At 35.9% G+C, this 22,195-nt stretch overlaps 1 protein-coding gene across 1 annotated transcript in view; it reads left to right on the top strand.

Annotated features, from left to right (window-relative positions):
- Window positions 1-22,195, top strand: part of Spata17 (spermatogenesis associated 17) — a 143,903-nt gene that overhangs the window by 68,567 nt on the left and 53,141 nt on the right. The window contains exons 7-8 of the mRNA XM_042682093.1: window positions 13,310-13,516; window positions 21,149-21,297. Coding sequence (XP_042538027.1) covers window positions 13,310-13,516; window positions 21,149-21,297 — 356 coding nt within the window. The remainder of the gene's footprint in view (window positions 1-13,309; window positions 13,517-21,148; window positions 21,298-22,195) is intronic.

The raw sequence follows: 22,195 nt of genomic DNA, 5'->3' as shown, positions 1-22,195 counted from the left end.
ACAGGATTGGGTTTAGCGCCCTTATTAAAAGAACATGTAAGAAAAAATTTTTGTCCCTGTAAAAGTTTTTTGAAAGGAAAAGTAATTTCAGTTCATTTGAATAAAGTAAAACCCAAGCATTGCCACCATGTGTAAATTTATCTTTCTGCAAAGATTGATTATTTAATAAAGTTATTTATTTTGATTCAGTGACCAGTCAAGCTAAATCCAACATATACAGGGCATATTTCCTTTGAAGAAAATCTCATTTGCAGATCTGTTTTATTCAGAGTACACTGACATTCATTCTTTTGCCCTTGTTCCTGGGTAATAAATTATGTTGTCTGCTCCACCTACTGGTAGATATATGCAAAAGCCCATTGTTGGACTTCAAAGAAGTTTCTAAAATGTTGGCAGCATTTGTAAGGATCTTCCTGGAGGTCAGCTAAGTTGCAGAGACTTCAAGATACAAACTATAGACACCACTATTTTGAAATAAAGGATATTATGTTAAATTATTCATAGTATTAGTTACAGATGAGCAATATTACCTCATTTTTGTGTTAATATGATAACAGGAAAAGATGAATAGCTACAAGATACACACATAACTCAGGATAATTGTCTATGTTTTATTTGGGTTTCATATTTTCAAATCCTCCACCTGATGTCCATTTGCTAACTCTGAGCAAATTTTTTTGTCTTTTAACCCAGGCCATTTACTTAATCACTATCAGATAAATGTTTCTAGAGTATTTTTTTTTTCTTTTCTCATTGAAATGTGTAAACCTCCTTCTGGTTCATAAGATAATATCCATAATTTGCAGCATCATCTCTCCCTAATCTGACTTGAGAAGACGGAGGTTTGTGAAGAGAGGACTTGAAGATACTAAGAGCATAATTATTAATTCACAGCATATCTAGGAGAAGAGTAAGCAATTCCAGCACTGGTGTGGAAATTAGAAAGACAGACAGGAGAAATTAATTCGGTCATATTTCTTAGCTTTACTGCTGTTTCATATCAATGGTGACTCCAGATGCCTCTTCTTTTTTTATCTACACTACATCTCACTGTCATTCACCAATTCCTAAAATTACCTGACCCGCCACTTTTGCACAGGAGGTAAAGAGACCTGCAATGAAGACATTACTATGCGAGGTTTGAGAAGTCATTTTTTAAGTTTTGCATGAAGAATCTTACATTTGCTTTCGTTGACTTCCCAAGAATTTGAGTGAATATTTGCACGGAGAAAAAGTGAACAAGAACTCAACAGAAAGCCTGTTGCTGAAATGGCCAGAGCAGCTGGGGGAGGGGTCTTCATCATAGTCTTTCCAGCCCCTCTTTTGTGTAGATGAAAGGAAGGAGGTCTGCTGGATGAATCTCTTCATTTGATTACAAAGATGCTCTAAAAATGGAGATGACATTCTCAGTGCAATCAGTCTTAGTGAAAAGCTGAGAGTAAGGGGTGAATCTGTGACCTCAGTGTCTGAAAGGAACTTCACCCCAGGTCTGTGAGTGTCCATGATCCTTCTTGAGAGAACTTCACTTGCTCTATTGAGTGAAACTCAATTCTCGCCTGCTCTAAAATGAGTTCATGTTTGTAGAAACATTGATTCTCAGTGAGTTCATGTGCCAACAGACAGAAAAACTAGAACCCTTGCACAAAAGGAGAAAGAAACCCAGACACCATTTTGAAACCTATGGTATTTTTACATGTAACCCAAGCAATTTATTATATTCATCTCCATGGGATTATATAAAGCATCAATTATTTCTCTATTAACAAAAATCCTGGTGATACTTCTTTTTCATCCTTTGGATCCGTGGTGGATTTATTCTTTCCTGGAGACTATGTAGTAAAGAAAGATCTGACCTTGACCTTTGGATCCATAGTTTAAGTGGAAGGTCTTTAGGTCTGATCATCTGTGCATAGTCTCACGTGGGTAGACCACATCAGAAAACCATGAGGTTATTTGTTACTTTTGGCAGTCTCTCTTCAGAAAGGCCAATGACTGAACCAGCAGGAGAAGGAATTAGCTATTAGCTTCTACATTTTATTTCCTGCCTCTCTTAACATTAAGGTTTTTATGAACTTGTACTACACAAAAGGAATAGAATCATCATCCATTGCCTTTTCTTTGAGGAAGCAGAATGAAGTGCTAAAAATCTTGCTGTGACACCCAAAATACTCCTCCTTTTCCTGCCTTTCATCTTGTCATTTTTTGACTACATCCCATTTACAGGCAAAAAAAAGTCAATAGAAACAAAAATAACCTCAAAAGTCATAGAAGGACAACACTCATAGGCTAATAACTTGGCTCCTTCCATAAATATAATGTTTAGAATGTTAATTTGAAATAAATACTTTAATGCACATCTTAATACCTCTAAAGATGGACAACCAATTCATGTGTTAAGGGCCAGGAACATACACTTGTACATGTTTATAAAAGAGTTGCCTGATGGTGGGGTGGGTGGGGAAGAAGCTTGAAAATACAGGAAATGAAATAGGTGAGTAAATCTGGACACAGGGAAGGTCAGACATGTGATGTAGCACATAAATGTGTACAGTAAAATAGATGAGAAAGACTTCAACATTCTGTCATTAGAAGGACTGAAATGAAGGCTGGATTGTGTATGGATCTTTTGTAGGGAACGTTAGAGAGTAATTAATGCCCGAGTACTTCCAATATTTTGAATGTTCTTCTATGACCATACTGAGAATCACAAAGGTGTGGGTGCAGGGAGGGGTACTGATTGTTTAGTGGCATTGAAGGCCCAGCCAGGGTTATAGTATACAAACATTGCATCAAAGTCTGCCTACTTATATGATGTATCTCAGCAGTCATCGGCAGCATATTTTAAACATAATAATATAGTAACACCTAACATTGATGCTTACTATGAGCCAGACTCTTGTTGGTCATTTTCATGAGTTATTTTAATTCTCATAAATTTCCTTATATAAGGTATATTATTATCATCCCCAATTTAGTGATGAGCTACTAGAAGACTTGTAAGGAACCTAAGTTAGTACAGTTTCAGGAAAGGATAAGACCTAGAAAGATTGCCCCATCCAGGAGAAAAAAAGCAATTTGAGTTTCACTCTTTCAGGCTCAGTGAAATAGGGAACTCAAGTTGCAGGTCAAGGGAGAGTGGTTCAGGGGACAATATCCCTGAATGGCCTTTCAGTGGAACTGATCTTGCCACGTTTTTTAAAAGTAGAAGATGGTCAGAGGAGAATCAGGCTCCCTTGATCTCGTTTCACATTCAGATCAGTTACAGGCTGATACCTGCCACAAGAACGGTATCTGCTTTTGCCGAGATCACCTGCCACCTAATTACCATGCCAGGTATGCTTCCTCCCGCTCACGCTGTCCCATCTCCCTAGCATCTGACACTGCTGACCTCCCGGCACCGCCTTGACCCCGGGGCCTGCTTCTCCTCTCTCAGAGTCTGCTCTCAGGAATGCCCTTCACAGGCTTCTCCTGTCCCACAGATTTTATAAATACACACACTCCTAACAGCTCTTTACCTCGTCTACCCCTTCTCCTTCAGTGACCTCATTTATCTTCACACTTGCAATATATATTTTATTCAGAAAACACTCAAATGCTAGCACTGGACCCCTTCCCTAAGTTTCAGACTTACTTCTGTACACTCAATGTTTTAAAATACCTAGCTATTCACAGTTCCACCCTAATATTAAACTCCAAAGGAGATTTTTACATTCCTATGTAACTGCTTCTCTCTGCCTTTTCGCCAGGGGTCCAAACCCAAGCTTTTCTGTGACACTCAATTCTCTTCTACGCCTCTTAATGAATCCAGTCTCAGCATCTTCTAATTTTACTTCTGTCAAGTGTTCCCTGTCCTCCTCATCTTCTCACTCCTTTTCCCCCTGAGTTCTGAGTAAGAAATCTGTACCACCTTAATAAAGTTCCGGTCTTACATCTCTTATAATATTCAAGGCATCACAGTTTGATAGTCCATTCTGAGCCAGGAACCAAGATAGGTGGTAAGCCAGGACTCTTATTTTTGGCTGAAAATCAGCCTCAGAAAAACTAGGCAAATGTTCAGGCACAGGCTTCAAAGATTCTGATGCCATTAGTCTTAGAAGGAACTTGAACATCCATGATTTGATGTACAAGTCGTTATGTGGAAAAACAAATTTACAACTTTGGTGGGGGAGGGGAGATTGGGGGGGGGAGGATGGGAAGAGATGGGAAGGGGAAACAAAGGAGGAGGCTACAATGCTTGATAAGAAATGTACTCATTATCTTGCCCATGTAACTGTAACCCCTCTATACAGTATTTTCACAATAAATATAAAATAAATAAAAAATAAATAGCTGTCAAAAATGTTCCAAGCAGAATGTTTAAGACCTGTGCATTTACTACATGTTAATAAACCTTTTAAAAAAAGAGGAGCATGATTTGGCTAGGAAAATAAGTAGATAGAAAACAACACTTTCAGTGTGTTTCTTAGATAGGACTGGTATATTTTGAAGAAATGAAAAAACAAAAACACCATGAACTAATGAGGTTGGAAGTGGGGTATAAAGAAATGGACCATTTTAAGAATGTTAGGTTGTTTGTTAGTTGCATTGAAAAACCAGTCATGGGTTTGTTTGTTTGTTTTTTGTCAGTCATGGGGCTTGAACTCTGGTCCTGGGCACTGTCCCTCAGCTCTTCAGCTCAAGGCTGACACTCTACCACTTGAGCCACAGCACCACTTCTGGCTTTTTCTGCATTTCTAGTGCTGAGGAATTGAAACTAGGGCCTTATGCATACAAGGCAAGCATTCTACCACTGAGCCACCTTCCTAGCCCAATTACAGTGTTTTATGAAGAATCTAGAAAGTATTTTTTAAAATATTATTCTGGCTTCCCTGTAGATAGGAGATCCAAAGCTGAGCAGATGGAGAGACAAGATACTAGTGTAAGGTACTGTAATAAGGATACTGTGGTTGGACAAAGATGGTACCCAAGGAAATGAATAGGAACATATGGATTCATGATGCATTTTTAAGGTCGTATGTAGGGGATGGATATAAAGGATAGATTCACAGGTTTAGTTTAAGAGATTGAGAGACTGCTTTTACCATTTAGATTTAGCTTTATAGGCTTAAGACTTTAGACCATTTTTAGGTTTATAACAAAATCCATAAGAACATTTAGATCTCTCAGCTATCTACCTCCTGCCTTCTCCACAGACTTCTCACACAGCTGTGCGGTAGGTTTGTCACCATCAATGAGCCTCTGCTGACACATCACTGTGCCACATCCTTACTTGACATGTGTCTGTCATATGCGGGAATCAAGCAGCTTTTAGCATTGGCTCTTACAGTAATATGAATTCATTATTTATCCTGCCATATATATGCCAAATAGTCTGCCATTATTTTGCTTTCATTTGGATATGAGTTATTTTTCCCTTCCTCCCTCCCTCCCTTCCTTCGTTTTTAAAAAATGTAACACAGAGTCTAAAATCCTCATGCCTTTGCCTCTCAAGTGCTAAGATTATAGGCATTTGTCACCATGCCCATCATTAGGTTATTTTGTTTTACTGCTATGAAACATTCCATTGATAGTGGTAAAGGAAGTACCTATTAACTTTTTGTTTGGTTCTGTTGAAGTTATATTTCTACTTTTATTCCACTGTGATCTGAGAGAACACCTCTATGATTTCTTTCTCATATTTGTTAAGTGTGTTATGATGCAGAATATGGTCTAGGTAGGTGAGGGTTCCATATGAATTTGAGAACAATGGGTATTCTGCTGTTTGCTTGGTATAGTTCTGTAGAGACATCAGTTGATTGACTTTATTGCATAGCAATGAAGGATTGTTACAATTTCTTGGGAAATTGACCCTTTTATCATTATGTAACAGCTCCCTTTATCCCTACATAGTTTCCTTGTTCTGAAACTGAGACTACAGCTTCCTTTGACTAGTGTAATTAGGATGCATATATTCTGCTATTATTTTACTTTTAATATATGTATTTTAAATTTAAGGTTAATTTCTTTTACCTAAAACTGAGTCTTTTTGGCTGACTGTGACCTTCTTTATCTCTGTTATTGCTTCTTATCTCTTTATCTTTGCTTTGTCTTCTACTCTTCTGTGTTTTTAAGCATTTTATATAATTCCATTTTCATTCCCTTCTTAGAATGTCAATTATGCTTCTCTTTTAAACTTGCTGTATTGGTTGCCCTGGAGTTTGCAATACATAGTTACAACCCACCCAACTCTACTTTATACTTCTAAAATAATGCTTATGAAACTTGGGGTGACATTGATCAGAATGTATTGTATTTATAAACTACTTTGTTAAATGGTAACTCTTTTGTACAACTACTTAAAGATAATAAATAATTAAATGTTTAGTAGTCTGAAAAAATAGCTTATAAATAAAACAAAAATAACCTTTATTCATCTGTAGTTTCTCTTGTATTACTCCTGTCAATGATTTCACTTAAATATGGCATTTTTATACATTACATACCTTTATGCTAATATTTCAAACATTAGATCAATTAAAAACATTAAAAACTATTTTTGACTGTAGTATACTCTTTCGTAACACTCTCCTAAAGTTTCTCTCAGGAATCAACAATCTTCACTGCTTCTTCATATCTGAAGAATAATTTCACTAAGTTTAGATTTTTGGCTCTCTCTCTTTCTCTCTCAGTAGTTCAAATATTTCGCTACAATTTTCTCATATGGACTGCAAGAAATTGGATGTTTATCTGTTTTTATACGTAAGATATTGCATTTTTGCCTTTATATTTTAAGTATATTTTTTCTTTTGATTTTCTGAAGTTTGAATGTGCTATACCTAAGTTGTTTGTGTTTATTCAGCACACTTAATGTTCTGCGAGCTTCTTGGATCTATTATTTGGTATCTAATCTCAATTTAGAGAAATTCTCAGTCATTATTGCCTCAAATTTTCTTCCCTTTTGCATATTCTCCTGTTATTTCCATCGCATATCAATTATAATTGTTACAGTTGTGTCACTGTTCTTAGATGATCTATTTTGTCTGTATGGTTAGTTGTTTGCCAAGATCAGGACTTGAACTCGGGGTCTTGCAGTTGCTCAGCTGGCACTCTACCTTTTGAACTATGCTGGTTATATGGAGATGGGAGTCTTGGGAACTTTTCTTCCAGGCTAGCCTTGAACTCTGTGATCCTCTGATTCTCAACCTCTGGGCTAGCTAGTGTTACAGGCATGAGCCATTGGTGTCCTGATTGTGTTCCATTTTTATTATACTTTTTTTTTTTATCAGTTTGTGTATCCCATTTTTATAAATTTCTGCTGATATCGTCTCAAGCTTGGAGATTCTTCCTTCGATCATGTACAATCTACTAAAGTGCTCATCAAATATGTTCTTCATTGCTATTACAGTGCTGCTTCTCTGATTAGGTTGGTTGGTCATCTTCTTTTGTGTATGAAATAAATGAAGAAAAATAGATATTCTTTAGAATAAGGAAGGTACTCCACAGTATTGAGGGAATCCTTCCAAGGGTGAGCTTTCTGTTATATGTACTTGACCCTTGATCTATGTAGCTCTGAGGAGTTCCAGAGTTCTCTAAACACACTCATGCATTCATATAACACTGAGGGATTCAAGAAGAATGAGCTTCAGATAAGCAAACAAACAACCTTGTATTGAGTGAAATATTCCCTTTGATGGTGCTCTTCACCTCCTGGTGCTGAGATCCTACAAGGATTCCAAATGCCCCCTTCAGGTTACTATTTTTACTTTCTCAGGATTACATTTAATGTGATTTCACTGTAACTTGTCTCAAACATTTACTATATGTATCTGTCTATCTGTCTATCATCCATCCAGCTCATCCATCATCTACTCATCTTATTGGCAGGGATGGCAATGGGACCAATAGCTTGGTGTGTTCTAGGCAAGCACTCTACCACTGAGCGATACCCCGGCCCTAAAAATTTCATTTAAAGTGAAAGAATGAAAAAAAAAGCTCTGGACTTGGTAATGGTTTTTGTAAGCCTTGCTCTAGGTAATTAAGTTCTATTCTATAGTTAGTCATAGATGTCTTTTTTGTTTATGTGATGGTCCTGTGTCTTGAACTCAGGACCTGGGCACTGTCTCAGCATCTTTACTCAAGGCTAGCACTCTACCACTTGACCTACAGTTCCACTTTCAGTTTTTGTATGTGTGGGGTTGGGGGGCAAGGTTAATTGGAAATAACAGTCTCACTGACTTTCTTGCCTAGGTTGGCTTCCAACAATGATCCTCAGACCTCAGCCTCCTGAGTAGCTCAGATTACAGGCGTTAGCCACCAGCACCTGTCTGTAATAGTTTAAAAAAATAAATTCTGAATATAAGAGGTTTGAACTCAAGGCCTCATACTCTCATTCACCTTTCTTGCTGAAAGCTGATGCTATACTACATGAACCATGCCTCTAGCCTGGCTTTCTGATAGTTATTTTGGAGATTGAGTGTCATGAGCTTTTCTGCCCAACCCTCAGGATCTCAGTCTCCTTAGTAGCTAGGATTACAGGCATGATCCCCAAGACTTGACTTATTATTTTTAAGTCTTGTTTCAGGTAGGTAAATTCTGTACCAAGCATGTTCCTGTGACTGCCTGAAACTTACAAAGAAGTCTTATTCCTTCCAGAGTGCTAGATCTGAGTGTGACTGGGAACCGTAAAGTGCCGGAGCTGAGAAATGACCATGCTTCCTCTTACTTCTCAGCAAGAGTAATTGAATAGAGAATATCTTACTAAACGCTGGACTGTGACAGTGTGTTAACACTCTGACTATTTCCTAACAGCAGGGCAATTATTTGCTGCGTGAGATTCTTATAAATCCCCTGGCACAAGTATGTCCTGATAATTATGATGAACCGCCCTGGTCAGTGTTGATTCCGCAGTCCCTACTCCTGCAAATATTTCATTCACAGTTCTCTGGCCCACTTTTACTTGTCTAGTTATTAGAGGCCTTTACTATCCTTCCTACTTTGAAATCACACTTGCTTTAACCTTAGTCATATTTTGGACAGGCATCTTTTAGAACTGTGCGTTACACATTTTGAATCAGGGGGAATAAAACTAGTTTTAAATTTGGTTTCCTTTTCTGGCAATTTGTAAGTCTTGTTTGCTGTGTAACTGTTGTTTCAAAAGGAAGACTTGAATTCTCTGACCTGCCCTGTATACCTAACTGGTTTTTATTCCTTGAATAAGCATACTTTCTTTTTTAAAAATATTATTGTGAAAATACCATACAGAGGGGTTACAATTACATGGGCAAGATAGTGAGTACACGTCCTATCAAGCATTGTTGCCTCCTCCTTTGTTTCCCCATACCATCCCTTCCCCTCATCACCCCTGCCCCCACACCCCCCTAATACCCCTCCCCCCCCATCCCGCCATGGTTGTAAAGTTCGTTTTTCAACATAACGTCTTGTACATCTCATTGTTGTAATGGGTCCACCTATAACCCTATTTAAACAGTTTGCTTTTTCCTTTCTCCTCCACAAATTATATCAACATCAAATACAGTGAAAGCAGGGCTTATACCCTGGGGGAGGGACATACAAAGCAACAAAGAAATCATCTTATAAATATGTTGGAAACAATCGCAAGAAAGAAAAAAAAAGCATACTTTCAAAGTAAGAGACCTCACTATGTCTCATATGCCAAAATATAAAATTAAAACATTAGAAATTATAATTTGGCAATTATAGGAATACACAATCCAGTTATATATTGTTCTTATTTTATAGAAATATGTTTTTTAAAACCAACCTCGATAACAGAGAAAAGAAAAAAATCAGACTATAACATCCCCCCAGACAATTATAAAATCAAGAGCAGTGTTTCATTGGATAATGCTCCCCACCCAATATAAAAAAAGTAAAAGAGTAGATTCTCCAGATATGAGTAGTGTATTCATATGTTTTCAAATCAGTTGCAATTTTAAGTACTTGTTCATACAAGAACAAGAATAAAAACTGAGAAGAGTCCACAGATAGATTGTTAGAAATATGGAATCGTTCAAAATATTAATGTAAAGCTAAGGGTGACTGGGTAACAAATGGCACATTGCTCAATGCTCAACCTGACATAATTAATATTCTAGGTCATGCTTAAGTTCCCATGATGGAAGGTCTGAAAGGGGGAATTCAAGAAAAATATATATCTATTATATAACTCATTGCCTTTTCCCCCCTTTTGACGAGTCAGAATCATAGCCTTAAAAAAAAAAAAACTCGGTGCTTTCACACCTCATTTGCGGTCTTCACCACTGGGCCACCAGTCAGCATCGGGGTCGGCAGCAGGGAGGTCAGTAGAAGCTATTAGCAGAGTCCTCTCCTGAGATTTCTTGGGTCTTATTGAGTTGAATGTTAGCATGACAGTACTGCAAATAACTCAGTTGTAGGCTTTTTCTTTCTTCTTCTTTTTTTTTTTTTTTAAACAGTTAGCACAGATTTCCCCATAGTGTTGGTCACTCTAGAAAATTATTGCTGAAAATGAAGTCCCCAAAGCTAGCTTGGCAGTAGCCCTTCTAAGTTGTGAAAAATGTGAAAACTGGAAAATATGTCATAGTCCCGTAGGGTTAACTCTGCCTTTGGTGGCTCATATTTTTTAAAATAAACCACAAATTATTATTGTTAAGTGGCTTACGAATTATGGAAGGTGGCTATTGAGACAGTATTAAGTTAAGGTGGCTTTATTAAAGAAATGCTCATTTAATGAATACTGTAGCAACATAAATGACTGGGTATTTGGTTGCTATAGGTAGTGTTTTTATTGATGTACGTTAGCAAATGCATTAAATTAATTTCTAAAATACTGACACCTTGAAGATTCTTAAGTGATACATTTGAAATTCAATTAAAATATATATTCTATCTCTATTTGATTTAAATTGCAAAGAGAATACACATGAGGAGGTTCCTATATAGGTTTCCAAATATAATTTAAGAAAGCTATCATGTCTACTGATCTATTTGCATTTCCCATCTAGCCTATGTATACACGTGCACACAAATGTGGATGGAGATCAAGATTCCTAATGGGGTAAAGTTAATATGGCTGGTAGCAGTTGTTCAGGTAGATAGATATTTTAAGAGATAAATTATAATCTAGTTAAATTATACATGTTTTGCCACTTTAACCTAGGTGTTGAAATTTTAGTAACATACTAAGAGCCTTCAACTAATAAGATCACAGTACCAACTAATACAATTTCTATATTTTTCATAAACTATGTGATTTAGTAATATGTTGATCAGAATATTCTTTTTAGTATAACTTTTTTACATTATAATCAATATGTTTTTATAAAATCATCTTAGAAAGCATCATCCACTTAAACATTACTAACCACTGAAAGTTACTGTGACTGTGTGCATAGTTTCTTTGATTAGTATTCAAACTATCTGTCTATTTTGTGTATATTTACTGTAGTGAGAGAATCATAGCATGACATTAAAAAACATTATAAAACTGCCTTTTACAAATTTAATGGAGTAGTTTTTCACAAATCAATAATAGGAAAGAGAAAATCAAAGAAGAACCAATTCAAAAATAGTGTAGGCATATTTAACATATTGTATCTATGTTAACTTTTTAATACAATAAAAATTAATCCTCAATTATACAATATAAAATGTTGGAAATAAAGCTATGGCTCAAGTAGTTGAGCATCAGCCTGAGTGGTAAGAAAAGCTAAGGGACATCATCATGGCCCTGAGTCCAAATCCCAGTTGTAAACACTTCCTCTCTCTCTCTCTCTCCCTCCCTCTTTCTCTGTCTCTGTCTCTCTCACACACACAGAAGCAGATATTGAATTGGAGATAACTCAACTCAAATGGGAGTGTGTTAGTCCTAGATCACAATGTCATTATGACAAAGCAAATCGACACTGATGTGTTAAGAAAGATAAAAGTGACTAATCTATGAATTCCTTGAAAAGCAGTCAATAAGAAATGGAAATAAATTTTAAATGTTTTTCAATGAAAGAGCTAGAGTAAAATAAATTATTTTATGGGCTTTTTATTTTGCTAGGCCTAAGATCACAAAACTACCTGCCTCTGAGTGGCTCTGTACCAAACTGCTTGTTTATGGAAGACAGAAACACAGAACAATACGTATGAAATGAAGCATTAGATGTGGTAGGGATTCCAAGGCTATTAAGGAAGCATTAGAGATAAAGATTTGAATCCAGTGTTGGTAGGTGTTTGAGAAATAAGACTTTAACTCTTATTGAAATGTTGATTGGAAATATAAAATTTTCTTGCATGGCTTCTCAAATACAGTCTTCCTGGTTCATCATGGTATCTTGTAACATCCGATTCTTGGAGCATATAACAGCTAGGAATATTTGTAAATAGGATGATGCCATCAAAGAATAACACATCTTAGGGAGAACAGATAGATTTAATAACTAACTACATTCTTTCTATAGTTCAAGGTGTCTACAGAGGATACCAAACAAATCACACAATCATTTAAAATATAACTTTCCCTACAAATATGTATTTGTCTTTGGGATGGATGGATGTGTATATAAATACATACATATAGTATATGGTTTTGTGGACATCAAAAATCAAAATATGTTTCTATCCAAGTGTGCTTCTTTGTAGACTCAGATAGCATCACATTTTTATAAAATGGTAATGTCCTGAACTTGAACCTAGCGTTCCTCACACATACATCCATTGGACCTCTGTTGCACAATAGAGCTGTGCCGAGTAAGCTTGACTGATTGATGCAATGTGTGACAGTCAGTGGCAGAACAACCAAATTAACATCACCCTATGGAGCCGTGGCATCTTGTATGCTTGTTACATATAGGGCATGATGTGCAGTGATCAATAAAACGCTATATGTATATGATGCCAGTTTGATCACTTTGGCACAGGATTTAAAATAGCTGTCATTAGGATGTGTGATAAATAACAATTCAAATCATCAAATTTTTATTAAACTAGCTCTAACCATGCACATTTGACTTCCTGCAAATGAATTAATGATTTACAGATACGGTTAAATATACATAGTATCTGTGTGTTTCTTAATGAAGATATCAAAATGCAATGTGAGGCAAATATTAACTATGTCAGTAGTTTCAGATCTGTTTACTACTCAGCACTGAAAGGTGCTAAACTTGTTGCTTGTGAATAGTTTGTAAAAATCTCCTTTGACCAGTCTCAAGTCCACCTCTGATTAAGTGCCAGAGTTGCGCTTGTACTTGTCATATGAAAAGTTTCACAGTCCAACCTTACCTTTGTCTCACTCCATATGAACATGAAAGAGCAATCTACAAATGCTCTGTTTTTTCTTTAGATTCCAGGTATATACAAGTCACCATTCAAGAAAGAGCCTGATCCGTGGGAGCTGCGGCTACAGAAGGCAAAGCCTTTACAGCACCGGCCACCAAGAGTGAAGTATAACAAGCACACCACTAACCTTGATGAGTGGCTGGAATGCACAAGTGCCCGCTCTTTCCCCCGGGCTGTCTGCCTGCCACCCATTAACAGGAAGCTGTACCAGGTACTAATTATTCCTGGAAGAATTCTGTCATTTGTCATTTCTTTCTCCCCAACTTTTTAAAAAATGTATATTACATGAAATTTACTATCTTAACTTTCAGTGGAATTAAGTACATTCACAGGGTTGTGGGCCCTTTACCAACATCTATCTATCTTTCATCCTGCATGAGTATTTTACCTATTATGGTACCTTTAAGGTTGATCCATGTTATGGCATGTGCCAGGATTTCCTTTATGAAGGAATTCTATCATGTGTGTATACTGAAGTTTGTTTAGCTATTCAATAGGACAATCAAAAATGCCATTGTCAATAGGCTTTCTGGGTTCTTCTAGTCTTATGTTTGTCCTGCACTATTAGAGCCATATCCCCAGCCCTTTGTGCTGTGGTTATTTTTTTTAAATAAACCTTGCATTTTCCTTTCTTCTTATTTGGATTTCAGGTGCATACAATTCACCACTCAGGAAGGAGCCTGGCACTGATCCTTCTATTCAGGCTTCCTGTCACAGGCTGAGTGACATGTATGTGCTACCATGAACAGATTTTTGCCCAAACTGGTCTGGAATTTCAGTCTTCCCATCTCAGCCAACAGAGTAGCTAGGATTACAGGTGTGAGCCACCAGTCCTCTTCTTTAGAGAAATGTATATTCAAATCCTTTCCCTATTTTAATTGGGTTGTTTGTTTTGGTTATTGAGTTTTAAGAGTTCCCAAATATATTCTAGATGCCAATACATTATCAAAGATATAGTTTATAAAAATTTCCTCTCATTTTCTGTGTGGCTAATTTATTCTGTTGATGCTGTCTTGATTTTTTTCCCTTTATTTTTTTTTTCCTTCGTGTTTCCTTTAGTGGTGAACATTTTTTTTATTGAATTTGAAGTTAATAACTAGATTGTTGCCTAGAATCTAAGCATTTGCATGGAAAAATATTGTTATAACATTACTTGCTATATAATCTGTTGTTGGGAAAATGTTCATATGTTATCAAATGTATTATAATTGATTGATGATCTACATTTTTTTACTTACCACTTTACACATGACTTAGGTTTGAATAATTTATGTAACTTTGAGACAGAATTTAAAACAAGTTAGATTAATAGCAAAGACAGGAAGTCTTTACTGTACTTGGACTGAGCAGGATTAGCAAACGACTACCTGGAATCAAAGAGGGAATGTGATAGGTTGGGTGATAATTACCTCTGCCTTTAACACCTTAAAGAAGAGCAATGCTATGATCTCCTTGGGTATTTAAGTTGTAGGTAAAATCTTCAACGAAGCAGTGTCAATCTGGAATTGACCACATATTAAACTTTCAGAGCTTCTGATCATTAACTTTCGACACAGTCTTGCCCCTGTACATGTAAATAATACTCAGTGGCTACAAAGCCTAATGACTTAAAGCCAAATTCCCATGCTATTTACTTTAGTACCTGGGATGTGCACCAGTACCACTGTTCTTAGCAATTGGTTGAGATATAATATTGTGAACTTGTATACTTGGGCTGGCCTCAAACCATGTTCCCCTAATCTTGGCCTTCCAAATATCCAGGATTAGAGAGTTAGATCACTGAACCCAGGTGGTTACATTATTTTCTTTAAAAATAGGTTATACCATTCTGGCCACATCCCCTCCAGCATCTGTTGTTATTAGAGTTCTTGATTATAGCCATTCTAACTGGGGTGAGGTGGTATCTCAATGTTGTTTTGATTTGCATTTCTTTTATGGCTAGGGAGGTTGAGCATTTCTTCATGTGTCTATTGGCCATCCTTCTTTCCTCTTCCGAGAAGTTTCTCTTTAAGTCTTTAGCCCACTTATTTATTGGGCAATTATTTCTTTGAAGATTTGTTGTTGGGGATTTAATTTTTTGAGTTCCAAGTATATTGTAGATATGAGACCCTTGTCCGTTGTCTGGCTAGTGAAGATCTACTCCCAATCTGCGGGCTTTCTATTAATCTTGCTAGCTATGTCCTTTGCCATGCAGAAGCTCTGCAGTTTCATGCAAACCCATTTGTCCAACCTATTGTGTTTCTGGGTCTCTTTTAAGAAAATTTCGGCCTGTGCCAAGGAGACCTAGGGTTTCTCCTATTCCTTCCTGTAATGTTTTCAGGGTATCTGCTTTGACTCTGAGGTCTGTGATCCTACTGCATTGTTGGTGGGAGTGTAAACTTATTCAACCACTTTGGAAGGCAGTATGGAAGTTCCTCAAAAGACTGCACATAGAACTCCCCTATGACCCAGCAATCCCACTTTTGGGCATTTACCCAAGTGATCACAAACAAGGCCATACTAAGGATACCAGCACAATTATGTTTATTGCAGCATTTTTTTTTTACCATAGCTAAGATATGGAACCAACCCAGATGCCCCTCAGTAGATGAATGGATCAAAAAAATGTGGTATATATATTATATATTATGTGTAATATATATAATATATATAATGGAATTCTGTGCTTCCATCAGAAAGAATGACACTGCCTCATTTGTTAGGAAATAGAAAGACTTGGAAAAAATTATATTAAGTGAAGCAAGCCAGGCCCAAAGAAACATAGGTCCCATGGTTTCGCTTATTTGCCATAACTGTACATGTGTAGGACAAGCAGAAAATGCCAAAAGCTATGTACATATGACCATATAAGATGATGTTAAGCAAAATGAGCCCCAAGATAGGGACACAAATATCTCTTTTCTTTCTTGCTATTGTTTCTAACATATTTATAATGTACCATGTGAGTTTTTTGTTTCTTTGTATGTTCCTCTCCCAAGGAATAACCCATGTTTTCACTGTAGTTGATGTCAGTGCCCTGCATCTTTTATATACACTTCTCTAATTCGGGGAGGGGGGGGGAAACAAAATGCTTAAAAGGGATACAGGTTGACCAATTATAACACTATGTTGAAAACAAACTTTACAACTTTGGTGGGGGGGGAGGTGGAGGAAAGGGATGGTAGGGGAAACAAAGGAGGAAGCAACAATGCTCAATAGAAAATGTACTCACTACCTTGCTCATGTAACTGTAACCCCTCTGTACAGCATTTTTACAATAAAAATGTACAAAAATAGGTTATCTCAATGTCCTAATGAAAATACTTTGTTAAATAGTTTTAAATACAAATAAAAATAGGTTTCATATTTTGAATAAATGGAACATTATAAATTATGCACCTTACTATTTCCTTCTAATATAATAGTTTCATCTGTTACTACACTTTTCTCAGTACTTCAACAAAACTGATTTTAATTCTTACCCAGTTTTCCTTTGATACCATTGTTTCTCTCCATATGTGTGTGTATATATATCTGTGCACACAAATATATTTTATATGTAATACATAGGTGAAGAATATATTTGTATAGATAAAGATATTTTGATATTTATATGTGCATATGTATACACAAATTATATATGCATATACATTTACAAATGTATTTGTATGGAAGAAAAATGTTTCATATATATGAAAACAAAAATATGCATGCATATAGAAAAATCGTTACATGTTTGTATAAAGAGAATGAGAAATGTATATGTTTAAATAGGTAATTGACATATATATGGAGAATTTTATAACGATTAGGGTTTGTTTGCTTGTTCGTTGTTTTAAAGATAAGATTTCAATATGTGATGCAATTTGCCCTCAAAGTCATAAGCCCGCTTCAGCCTCTCATGTTGCTGAGATTACAGGCATGATTCACCATGCTTAGCTTAAGTAGAAAATATATAATATATATGTATATCTACGTATATGTGTGTATGTGTATTTACATAAATATAAATAGATATACATATACACACATATATGCACATATACAGACATATACAATAAAGGGTATGTAAATCTATTTTCTTCTCTTATTTCCTTTCCTCTTGTAATGATTTCTTTTTCTTTTCTTTTTTCCCTGTCTTCTTCCTTGTCACCTCAGGTATCCCCCCTTCCTGTGGGCTGTGCTTCATTCTGTCATTGTCTTTCTGCTTCCTTCTTTCTACTTTACCCTATCATTTCTTTCACTTTGTTCCCTCTTTTCTTTCTTTGCTTCCTTTTATTCCGCTTTTCTATTTTTTTCCTTTTTCTTCTTTCCTCCTTTATTTCTTCTTTCCTTCCTTCCTTTATTGTTTTCACAGAGAAAGATTATTTTCTGTTGTTTTCTTTGGCTATATGATACTTAATTTAAAAAGTGTGTGTGTATATTACAATTGAAAACACTGAAAAACTATATATAGGTACATATATATATACACACTTTATATATACACGTAAGATTATGAACAAAGAACTTAACACTTCATCAAATGAGTTTTTAAATATATAGGGCAGTTGTATTAAGTTTAAAAATTAATCTTGTGATTAAGCTTTAAGATTTTACAAGATGCCTATAAAATAACATGGATTGTTTTTTAAAAATTACAGAATAAGTAGGGCACAGTGAGTCATGCCTACTATCCTACTTCCTGAGGTTAGGAAGAATAAATTTGGAGACCTACCTAGGCAAAAATTTAATGTGACCCCCGTCTCAAGAAAAAATGGAGCATGGTGGCAGGTGCCTTATCATGGTTCAGGCTGGCCTGGAAGAAAAGCAAAAATAATCAGCAAAAAGGGACAGTTTTGTGGCTCAAGTGTAGAGTGTCTGCCTAACAGACACATATAAGTGAATTCAAAGCCCACAACTGCCCAGTCTGTATGGTTGAGCTCTGCATAGTCCACACACGTCAGGGACTAATAGTCAGTATATACAAGATAGGGATTTATTTCCAAAATCTAGAATCATATGTCTGAGATCTAAGAGACAGGCTAACACATTTTTGGTGAAAGGAACAGGATGGCAGATATCGAGTTCGCTGTCACAGGAGGAACATTAGACTCAAAAGCAAGAGATGCAAATGTGTGACCCAGTGCCTAAAAGACAGGGGAAGAGATAGAGATCTTCCAAGACCCAATAAATAATGGATTTATTCTCTTTCTATCCTGATGCTTTTGTTCTGATGTAACTACTAAATTCCTGAGCAAACCAGGTAGATCAGGAATTAGATATGTAGATCTTGACACATCAGCAATGATTGGAAGTTTGGCCACTGAGAAGAGCAGTCATTACATCTCATGCATGTTGGTCTTCAGAGCCACAGCTTCAGTCCATTTGCTTATTTCTTTGATGCTACCAGTATTCAAAACCTTTGCATTCTCGTCTTGAAAGCAATAATAATTATTGTAACAATAACATTTGTCACTCTGAGTGTTCTGTGTACGATTATGTTCTGTGTACAATACTAAAACTTATATAAATAATTTTATGAGATACATACTATTCCATTTTACATATGAGAATAGTCATAAGAAAGTAACTTATGTCCCTAGGTTTACAACCAAATATTACTTCTTTTAAACCACAGGATTTGTCAAACAAAAATGAATTAAAAAGAAACAAAAATTGATTTCTTAATAGCAGGTGCAATCATGATACTGTCTCTTTAAAAAGTAAAGTTCCAATAAAAATCCATTAACTACTTTCAAATATAGCAATCCTCCTGTCCAGCTGTGAAAAGTACTAGATGATACTTATTTGCCATTTGTGTTATTTACGGTCCATGACTTTTATGGTAACTGGTTCCTATTATTGGTTTCTATTAATGTAAAACATAAGTGAACATAAATGAGGCGTGAATCATTTCTTTTTATTAGCCTCAGAGTCTCCACTCAGGGCTCACAGTAACTCCAGCTGTGTCTTGTTAGTGATAACCTATTTAAAGAAGAGAATTTTAAGAATAAGAAGTATGATTAGACATCCTCATCCATTTTATATTGCTTCTGTCTGGCACAACAGTGGTAGGAGAAGGCAAACAGTAGTAATTAATGGCACGGCCAAATCTCAAGCTACCTGATTCACAGTGCACTTACTATGACACTAATTGGGCAAGCATTGGATTCTAGTAACTAGTCTAAGTAGCTACCACCTTAACAACATGAGATGTCATGGGTCACTTCAAGGTGCACTGTGGATTTTCCGATTTTCCCCTACTATCTATTTGTATCTTTACATAGTAGCACAGTCATTGAGAAATAGAATTTAGAATAATCAAAATAATATCCAAAAATAGCTAGAAATGACTGCTTTTCTATGTTTAGGAGACTCACCAATTAAATATAAGATGAGGGGTTCCTTTAAAAGCTTTATTAAAAAAATAAAAATCTCATACTCTCCAAATTGAATATATAGATGGTCTTTGGGGGAATTATACTAAGGATTGATATTCTTTTCATACTTGTTTACCTGTTCAAAAAGGAAAAGACACTGGACACTGTGTTGAAAATGGGAGAGGACAAGGGAAGGGGCGATATTGTTCAAAAAGAAATGTACTCATTACCTGAGTTATGTAAGTGTAAACCCTCTGTATATAACCTCTACAATAACAATAAGAAGCAAAGAAAAAAAATAAAAATAAATGGATCAAAAAATAAGCGGGGGAGAAGAAAGAGAACCATTTTAATTTTAATAGAAGAAATGTTGTTGGTTATGTGGTAAAAAAAAAAAAAAACAATTCATTGTTAAGTTTATTACTTACAGCATGCCAATTTCTTGGTTTTTTTTTTAAATTAAAATTAAAATTTATTTATTTTTTATTTTTTGTCGGTCATGGGGCCTGAACTCTGGGCCTGGTTCCTGTCCCTCAGCTCTTCAGCTCAAGGCTAGCACTCTACCACTTGAGCCACAGCATCACTTCTGGTTTTCTGAGTGGTTTATTAGAGATAAGAGTCTCACAGACTTCCCAGCCTGGGCTGGCTTTGAACTGCAATCCTCAGATCTCAGCCTCCTGAGGAGCTAGGTTTACAGGTGTGAGCCACCAGCGCCTAGCTGCCAATTTCTTGGGAAACTTCTTTTCAAAATCTAAAATGTATTTTTGCCAGTACTGGGATTTAAATCAAGGGAGTCCTACGCTTTCTCAGTTTGTTTGGTTGGCACTATCCTACTTGATCCATGCTTCCAGCCATGCATTTTGCTTGTTATGTTGGAAATAAGAGTCTTTCAGACTTCTCAGCCTGGGCTGGCTTTGAATCACAGTCTTCCAGATTTCAACCTCCTGAGTAACTAGAATTATAGGCATGGGCCATGGTCCAGGCACAAACCATAGTCACTGGGCCATATCTAAAGCATTCTGTTTTGTTTGTTTTTTTCTGCCAGTCAGAGCTTGAACTTGGTACCTAGTGCTCGCACTTGACACTTCAGCTTGTGGCTGAAACTCTACCACTTGAGCCATATCTCCAGATCCAGCTTTTGTTGTTGTTGTTGTTTATATTAATTGGAGATTAGAGCCTCATAAATTTGCCTTCCCTGACTGTTCAAAACATGACCCGCAGATCTCAGCCCTCTGAGTGGCTAGGATTATAGAAGTGAGCCATACAGTCAGTGCTCAGGTAATATAACTTTTAAGGTAATCAGTTTAACTGGAGATAACATTTCTGGAAAACAATTGATATACTTGCTATGTTCTTGTGTTTTCTGAGAGAAAAAAAAACAATTTTCTTAAAAATGGTTTAGTAGACTTTTTATGCTTTGTGTATGTTTCCTAGCCATAGTTGTCAAAGACACATCAGAGTATCTTCCATGATGAAATGTGCACCTCATCTTGTCTTGTCAGGGGCCCTTCCGAGATATAAACGAGGTATTAGAACAACGCTACAAGCCTTTGGAGCCCACATTGCGAGTGGCAGAACCAATTAACCAGTTAAACTTAGCAAGAGAAGAGCTCAAAAGACAAGAACAGTTGCTAAATGTAAATGACAATATGTAAGTTCTTAGCTTAAAAAAATAGCTGTACTGCATATGATGCTTTAAATTTTCTCATATTTTCTATTTCCTATTTAATATTTTCTAGTATTATATTAAATAGTATTGTTAAATATTGTCATAATTTTGTTAATATTAATTGTGCAAATATTGATTCTATCAGCTTACATCAATCATATCAGTATGATGATTGATATTTTATGAAATAATATTAACATATGTTTAATAGTTCCTAACTTATACTTTTTATTTCCTATTTAATATTTATAATATTCCTATTTTTATTGTTGAAATCACAGAGAATCCTTCATCTGTGAGAAAAAGGTGAAGTCACCTGAACTATTCAAAGACAAACATTTTACAGCATGCAATGTAGTGAGATCAATGTTGAATACAAAATATACATACACCACTCAGAAAAAAAATGATGCTCCTCCCAACTGTCTATATGTACAGTTCTGAAGAAGAATTAGGAATGAATGAAACTATGAAGCAGGTAGATGACAAGGGTGCAGCTGTGAAGATAATTTTTAGTTACCTAATGAAAGCATATTTATGGTGCTTCTAGAAGAGCTAATAAAACAAAAATCATTTTTCTGGAATTCCATTTTAATACAGTAATATAATGCATTATGGTTTTCTTCAATCTGACACTATGAATGAGGTTGGTTATGACGGAGGAAGATGGCTGGAATAGACAGGGGATGATCCAATAGTATAAGCAACATCATTTTATTAACATTAATGAGTTGTGTTTACATGCTTACATCTTTCTCCAAGGTACTTAGTTTCTCTTAAGGTACCTTTTCATGAATAGAGGCCTTTGCAGTTTATTTGTAGGTCATTTAAAGTCTAGAATGGCCTTCTATCAATAAGGACATTATTGTTATCATCCTGT

The sequence above is a fragment of the Dipodomys spectabilis genome, unplaced genomic scaffold, assembly GCF_019054845.1.
Source record: "Dipodomys spectabilis isolate Male_0828 unplaced genomic scaffold, ASM1905484v1 ptg000069l, whole genome shotgun sequence".
Classification (NCBI taxonomy): domain Eukaryota; kingdom Metazoa; phylum Chordata; class Mammalia; order Rodentia; family Heteromyidae; genus Dipodomys; species Dipodomys spectabilis.
This window is presented reverse-complemented; position numbering and strand designations above follow the sequence as displayed.